Source organism: Sphaeroforma arctica, assembly GCF_001186125.1.
Source record: "Sphaeroforma arctica JP610 unplaced genomic scaffold supercont1.86, whole genome shotgun sequence".
Taxonomy (NCBI): domain Eukaryota; class Ichthyosporea; order Ichthyophonida; genus Sphaeroforma; species Sphaeroforma arctica.
Window position 1 is genome coordinate 8,923 of NW_014040472.1, and position 7,428 is coordinate 16,350.

At 47.5% G+C, this 7,428-nt stretch overlaps 2 protein-coding genes across 2 annotated transcripts in view; one reads left to right on the top strand and one right to left on the bottom strand.

Annotated features, from left to right (window-relative positions):
* The window catches only part of SARC_02000 (hypothetical protein), a 7,288-nt gene extending 1,624 nt beyond the window's left edge, over positions 1-5,664 (top strand). Inside the window, exons 2-8 of the mRNA XM_014304243.1 lie at positions 61-187; positions 550-715; positions 1,423-1,509; positions 1,823-1,917; positions 2,331-2,747; positions 3,078-3,140; positions 3,367-5,664. Of these exons, the coding sequence (XP_014159718.1) occupies positions 61-187; positions 550-715; positions 1,423-1,509; positions 1,823-1,917; positions 2,331-2,747; positions 3,078-3,140; positions 3,367-4,508 (2,097 nt within the window). The 3' untranslated portion in view covers positions 4,509-5,664. The remainder of the gene's footprint in view (positions 1-60; positions 188-549; positions 716-1,422; positions 1,510-1,822; positions 1,918-2,330; positions 2,748-3,077; positions 3,141-3,366) is intronic.
* A 966-nt stretch (positions 5,665-6,630) lies between these two features.
* Positions 6,631-6,867, bottom strand: SARC_02001 (hypothetical protein; the record flags this gene model as incomplete). The annotated part of the gene is made up of 1 exon (XM_014304244.1): positions 6,631-6,867. One exon carries the CDS (start codon positions 6,865-6,867, stop codon positions 6,631-6,633), a length of 237 nt encoding a protein of 78 aa, XP_014159719.1.
* Between the last annotated feature and the right edge of the window lie 561 nt (positions 6,868-7,428).

Genomic DNA, 7,428 nt, shown 5'->3' on the forward strand with positions numbered 1-7,428 from the left:
TAAATAAATTGCGTACCAAAATCGATGTCACTTGCTTAACCTTTTCTCCTTATTCTACAGTTTACCATATTGGCATCATCTGTGATATCGATCACACTCAAGTACATGCTGAATTGCATCGAAGTACTGAGCGAAGCGCCATGGGAACGCAAGTCCATGTTTATCTTCTACGTGGAGCTATGTATAGGTATGACACAAGTTGGTACACAGAACAGAACCCACACGAGTAGGCTTCAGCTGCTGTGTTGGTGCTGACAGTTCGAGCTGTGGCTGACATACACAGCTTCAGAAAACAATTTGCCTTCTCAGGCCTGGTGTTAGTGCTACCGTGGTATCCATCAGTACTCTCGTAGAGCAGAATAATGTAGCAGAACAATGTATGATATATTAGAATATAGTTGGTACGGACAGCACGCTATGCACTTGGTTGTTTTCTTGATAGGTAGGACGACAGCCGGGGTTGATATATTACAGTATTTAGGGTCTTAGTTAGCAATCATTGTTGGCAAAACGCACTCCCTCAATTACTATGCACACTAATATCTGCAGATTTCATCAGAATTATATTCTACTGCTGCTTCTTCGGTATTGTGATGAACTACTACGGACTACCGTTGCACATCATTCGCGATCTTTACATGACGCTAAGGTCGTTCGTGCAGCGTGTACGTGATATGGTACAGTACCACCAGGCCACGTCCAACATGAACGAAAGGTAAGTGTACGCTGTAGCTGACTATGACGTGCACCGCTGCAAAACTTCTGGGGTGTGTCGAGTTATTATGTTGGTGTAATGTATTTCTACTTGATTTCGCGTACGCTCGACGACGCAGTCTGTGCACTGTGGGGATTCGCACGTGTCACCACTCAAGGTCGGCGTGACATCTTCAATGTATGTGCATACATGTAGTTGTCCTCATGTGTATGTGACGAGAAATAGATCGGCGAGGTGACTGGGGTGCTTCGGATGTGCACGTGAATAACTCAGGCTCTGAAGGGTGTTAGTCTGTCTTTTCGAACAACACCTCTCACGCATGTGATCGATCTATGCTTGTTCGACGTCAGTGATTATAACAGTTGCCGTGCTTGCTGAATTATGTGCGTGGCTTGTTCAGTTTCGGTGGACACATCATCGTGTAAATTTTTGTTTTGTTTGTATGTATTGTGGTATGTTCTGCATCTTGACCTAATACTTTATTTCTATATGGCAATTCGTGTAGTTTGATGCTAAGGTTGCAGATACCTGGAAGCTCGAAACGAGTTCGTGACTTTCTGCCGAGCTGCAGAATACTCTGAAGTTTGAAGAGGAATTATGCAAATGTAGCTGCATGTGCATGTAAATAATTGCCCTATAAGTACCACATTGCGTACATGACTATCGCTCTGACTACAGCTTGTTCCGATCTGCTCTGCCCTAAACAGGTATCCGGATGCTACACCAGAAGAGCTTGCGGCTATGGATAGCACATGTATTATCTGCCGAGAGGATATGGAAGCTGGCTCAAAAAAGTAAGTACAATATAGCAACTTGTAACTCTGTTGTTCGCTAGCGCTTTAGCTGCAAATGTAGCAACTTGCAACATAGCTGCATCATTCGCATGTAATGATATTCAGTGGTAAGATTATCTTCATCAGCTGTGCTTCTTTGATATGTGATGAGAAGCAAATCAGCGACTCCGCGTATGAACGGGTTCTGTATGGTTGTCATCGGAACATTTGTGATATGAAATGCATATGCTCTACGGTTATCGGAACGCAATATATTGTTCATAAGACTGATTTCTTCGCTTCTCCCCTGTATCCTGCCGAATTTGCCTGTCAGATTGCCTTGTGGACACATCTTTCATCTGACCTGTTTGCGATCATGGCTGGAGCGACAACGCACATGCCCCACCTGTAGAAGGCCTGTTCTCGAATGTAAGTTTTCTACAAAGAACACATTTGCAAACCTTCGGCTCTGGGCGAGGTCCAGGCCAGGTGAAAGTGTTTCGAGATAGGATCATGGTAACCCAGTCGGTTTGTGATTTTGATCGGTATATAAATGTAGCAATTTGTTGTATTGATACAGGTTGTTTGCTTGTGACGTGCAGCTATTCGGTCAAACGAATCAAATCAGGGATATACGTTTTGATCGAAATGTCTCTGGGCTTTATTGTTAAGCACTATATTTTAGCTTTAGGCGCTTAAAATCGATATGCATACTACTAGTTACATATCAGGTAGAGGTACCATCTGCATTTCGTTAAGAATATGGGTGAAGGTATTGATCTACTAGAATTTCCAGCATGTATATCTTACATATTGTTATACGGCAACACACCAATATGCAGCACAATATGCCGCGGCCGCACGACTGGCGCAACGCAACCAGCCAGAAGCAAATAACGCACAACAGCCAGCCGCTCAGAATCAAGCACAAGAACAAGCCCAGGCCCAAACTCAGGCCCAGACCCAGACCCAGACCCAGACCCAGCCACAAAACACGGCTAGATCCGATGCGTCCTCGGTTGCCAACGCGCCATCAGACGTGCAGTCACATGTTCCGGGGAAACCTGGTCCTCAGTCTGTGGCTCCGCACGTTGCGCCAGTAGCGCGCGCCCACTACACGGCACCGGCAAACAGTTCTGCCGCCGCGCATACACATATGCATACCAAAACGTCCGCATACACACCATCGCAACCGATAGCTGGCCAGTCTTCTCTGTTGCCTGGCGAAAGGCCTGTTCCTACGGCCTCGCTTCAGAGCGGTGAGTCTTGTGTGCGGCATTTCCTGTGAATTCACCAAGTACTTGCACGCTACGTCTCGGTTTCTCTAGATCTTCGATTTTCCAAACCTGTCTGGATGTGTATTATCGTACTTCGGTTCTCGCTTTCATTATTTCGCTCAAAACTATATGAAACACGTTCAGTTGATAATGATAGCTCAAGCTTCAAGCTGATCTGGTTGTTCATATTAGTCGAAATAGTTGCACGCTGCCTGTAGCATACTTGTTTGTCCAAGCTTCTCACTTGTACCTTCTTGCCGCTTCAAAACTTACAACAACTAATCACTGGTCCTACAAATCCTATGAGGGCAGCTGGTGGTCTCCCAACCCAACCCCTGCACTCTACGGGCCCGAGCAGTCAGGAAGGAGTTATCGGTAGGTGTGCTTGTGTTTGCGAGACGGTGCTGCTTGTCATCAGCTCTCACTGAAATGTGCAACGCATATATACTGGATACGATATAGCCGCAGCTTGTTTAGACCCGCCGCGGTGGGCACAACACTCTGATTTCTAGGTTGCTCTTTTGAACACGGGTCTATTGTTTGACATCCTTGCTGTATCTGCCTTCTGCTGACTGACGTTTACCTGCAACTTCCTCCACAGGCGATACTTATCTGCCGAAAGGACCATTCACAGACGAACAGTACCAACAAGAGCGACAGAGAATGATCAATCGCTTGGCCATGCTACAAAAGATGCACAGCGGCCTCGACCAGATACTGTTGAATATGACGGCGTACAACACACACCCCTTCGCCCAACCAGCCTCCAGCACACCGTTTTTTACCCAAACGGAGTCCTGGAGTGCATCAGGCAGCACTGAACATGCCACAGCGAGCACTTCGCGTACAATGGCGAGTTCCGAAGGGCAGCCTGTGGGACACGGTGTAGCATCGGCCAGCCCAACAACCTCAGTCAAAACACCAACGTTCACCTCCACGCAGACGTCGACGCAATCACGGCCACAGTCATTACTACCGACACATGCGAGCCGGTCAGTGCCACGGGATGAGACACAGCCACTCAGGAGCACAGAAGCCTCGCTGGCTCCAGAATCCGTTCTGCAGGAAGACTTACCCGAACAGAGCTCCGGTGAAAAAAGCACGGCAGATGGAATAGGTGTAGATAAGAATGGTGGCAGCAGTGCTGCCAGTGACGGCGCACAAGAAAGCGAGGATGCTGTACAGAGTAGTGCCACTGCACAAAGGAGTGCATGGGCAGATGTGATGGCTAGCAGGCTTGGGCAAACAAGGAGAGATAACGAGACATCCAACGCGAGTATCGCAAACACGGAGACTGCGGGCTTGGATACAAGCACTGAACACGGTGTGGTTGTACCCAGGGAGGATGCTGAGAGCACGGCCGGAGTGCAAACAGGTCGTGCAGCAGACGGTGGAGCAACTAGCCCGGCAGCGAAACCAGCAGCGCCTAGCACCACCGCGTCACAGCGCTCGGGCGGTGAATCTGCAGGCGAGTTGAACGATGCCCATATAGACAGCACCACAAAAACGGTGAAAGGAGAAGCCGCGGCCTTGAACCCTGATTCTGGTATAGTGGACATATTGGATGGCCAGGGGAATGCGGCTGTAGCTGTTGGTGCGGGTGGGGATGCCAGCGATGCACACGGCACGTCACAAACAACCACAGCCCAGACAAGCACATCTAACCCATTCGTGGGGTTCAAGAAAACGGGCGGATCTGTGAGTGCGCAGGATGGTGGCATATCGTCAGATAGCGATTTCTGAGGTGGACGCTCGCATCGCCCTTACTAGAGGTCATTAGCTTACTTGACTGTATCAACTTTACATAAGGGTGTAAAGAGAAGGCACGACACTCGTTACGCATGATTGCTTTGTTTCTCATCACCTGAAGACAGGCTCTCCGGATGGGCGATTTGCTTCAACTACTCCCGCACTACTACAGAGGGTACGGTTTCAATCCGTGATGGATATGAATGCTCGTGTGGCTATGCTTTCTCTTTCCATTTGAGGGAGGATGTGCTGTCCGCGGAACACTGCGTGAGTCGAACTCCAGCTATGGATATTGAGCTGGCGAATGGTGCGCGAAGTACTCTGGCCAGCTAATAGTATTGGACTAAAAAGGAGAGTGTATACTATCCTCAGATCTACATGCGTTAAGCGAGCTATTGGTGTGCGCATTAGGGTAGTTGATTACCGTCGTAGTCATCGGACACCGTGTCATCTGTATTTTTAGCTCAAGACATCAGCGAACTTAAAAATATGCTCTCATGGGCGTTCGGCTCTTGCTATGACAGTCCTGCATACGAACCCGCGAGTATGTCAACGATCTCTCTAGTGATGTTGTTGCAGTGAGGAGCGAGGTTGCTTTACCAATGTGTCACCTTATGGCTCACATGGACGGTGCACCATGCCACCACGTGTTTGTTCTAGAGACACACAAGTGCGCTAGTTGTTCCAAGATCTCACTCGGAATACGCAAGTCTAAACTTGGATGGAGACTATTCATTTCTTGTACAATCACAGACAGGACTGCACGCGTAAGGGAGTCTTCTTGTCTCTAGAAACAGTGAGGTTTCTTAAAACCCCATTGATGCCTAGTGCATAGTAACAAATCTGTAAGTTGCAGGTGCATGGTGAATATGCAATGTCGCTACTAGCTGATTTTCCGCTTGGTATTCCTAGAGAATCTACTGCCATCGAAGCTGTAAGGGCAAAGTATTTCTTGATAACGTCCCGTATAACGGAAATCACACGAGTTACAAACACACCGGATCTTTTGTAGGACCCAGACCCAGTGCATAATTTATGAAATAAATGCGTGAAAAGGCAATTTGCTTAGTGCAGATGCGTTTCGATATTCGCGCCAGTGTATTCAGATACTTTAGAAACCTTCCACCGACGCACTCTTTCGTTCGCTCAGCATATGGCGCGTCTGAATTGACAACTGCTTCATAACCTCTCTCACTTCAGTAATTCAAACAACAGTTAGTTTTACTTCTGTTATACTTTTTCACTCTAGTTATCTTCTAGAGGTGAAGTGAGAGCTCAATACCACTCACCAACTTGCCAACATCAGAATATACCGCGCTGCGATAAAATTCTGGTGCTATTTATACTACTTACAATATTACATTAAGCTTAGAACAACCTGTTTATAGCCCAGATTTGCATCGTTCATTTCGAGAGTCGATACCGAGACTCACCGAGACTCCTCAATTCCGATTACGCACTACCCCAGTCTTCAAATCTTCCTCCGATAGGAACTCAAGTGACGAAACCAGAAGTCCCCACACAAAATTACACGGTTCATATGCACCGTGTACAGAATGCACAGCAGCGCGTATATCCATAAATACTCTGTCCTGATTCTATCTGCGCTGGTCTATACTGGTCCCACCCGGCCGCCAGCACATCACGTGAGAGCGTACGAGACACTGGGAAAACAACTATCGAACAGCACGTTGGTGAAACTTAGAGGCGATGCAGATTAGTTGTCTATAGAACCCAATCGCCCCCCACCCCACCCGCTGGACACGGAGTTCGTCTCCCTGCAATCCCGTGTACCTCCTGCCTCGCCAGACCATAACCACGCTACTTGCGCACAATGGAGCGTGTATGACGCGCTAATGACCACTGGGTGGTAAGCACCACAACCTACCCTCGAGTAACCATAACCAATAGTTTCGTAGTGGGAAAGTGATATGATATCATTAATCGATGAGCTATGCCAGTTATTTGCACTCGGACCGATCTTGTTGAAATAGAAGGCTTGTTAATTCGCGCCTTCGACGATAGCACAGCCTGCTAAGCGCACCCACGGTCTCGGTTTCTGACCGATTTGACCTGAAACTCATTATCTCGTCGACCTATCATCGATACCTATGCCTCAACTAGGAACCTCATTCTGCGCCTCCTTCAGTTTCTTGGCCTCTTCTCGCAGTCTCGCCTTCTCTTTCTGTTTCTTTTCCATATCCATGAATGCTTTGATGGCTGGATCTATCTTCGAAACATCCTTCCCCTCGGCCTCGGCCTTAGTAGCCTCCTCGTACAGGTCGTCGAGAACGCAATGGGCACATCCACTCATACAGCACATGTCGCGCGGATCAAAATCCTGCCCAACCATTTGGAGAGAGTGTACGTTGGTTCATATTAGGTTCAGATTATTTGGTGTGTAGCAATTTCGGTTGCATGGATATATAAAGCATCAGATGGTGCGTGAACGATGACGACTACCATAAGATCCGGCAACGAAACACGATATATGGGCGTGTGGTATGACCACCGACCAGCTGAAAGAGCTCTCGGGTATGCATTTTACGTGAAGTTAATGCGTACATCGACAGAGCACGGCACTCCATATTGAATTCACACTTGTGTCACGCACATAATGGCTTGCGTATGATGGATTGTTCTCTTGCTATGCAATGTCAGCAGGAATAAATGTGGATCGCAATGTCCAGATTGACAAAACCACTCTAAACGTACAACAAACCTACAACACTGTTATACCGGAAAGTAGTGAGTTAGATATACGAAAACGTTCCGTATTGTAAACATGTGACTGGATGAAGGCATCGTTGGAGAGTGCAGAACCAGCTAAGTGACGGCGACATGCACGCACAGCTGCATACACGAACAATCAACAGTAAGCGCTAAAACCTACTGTCACTTCAATAATAACACA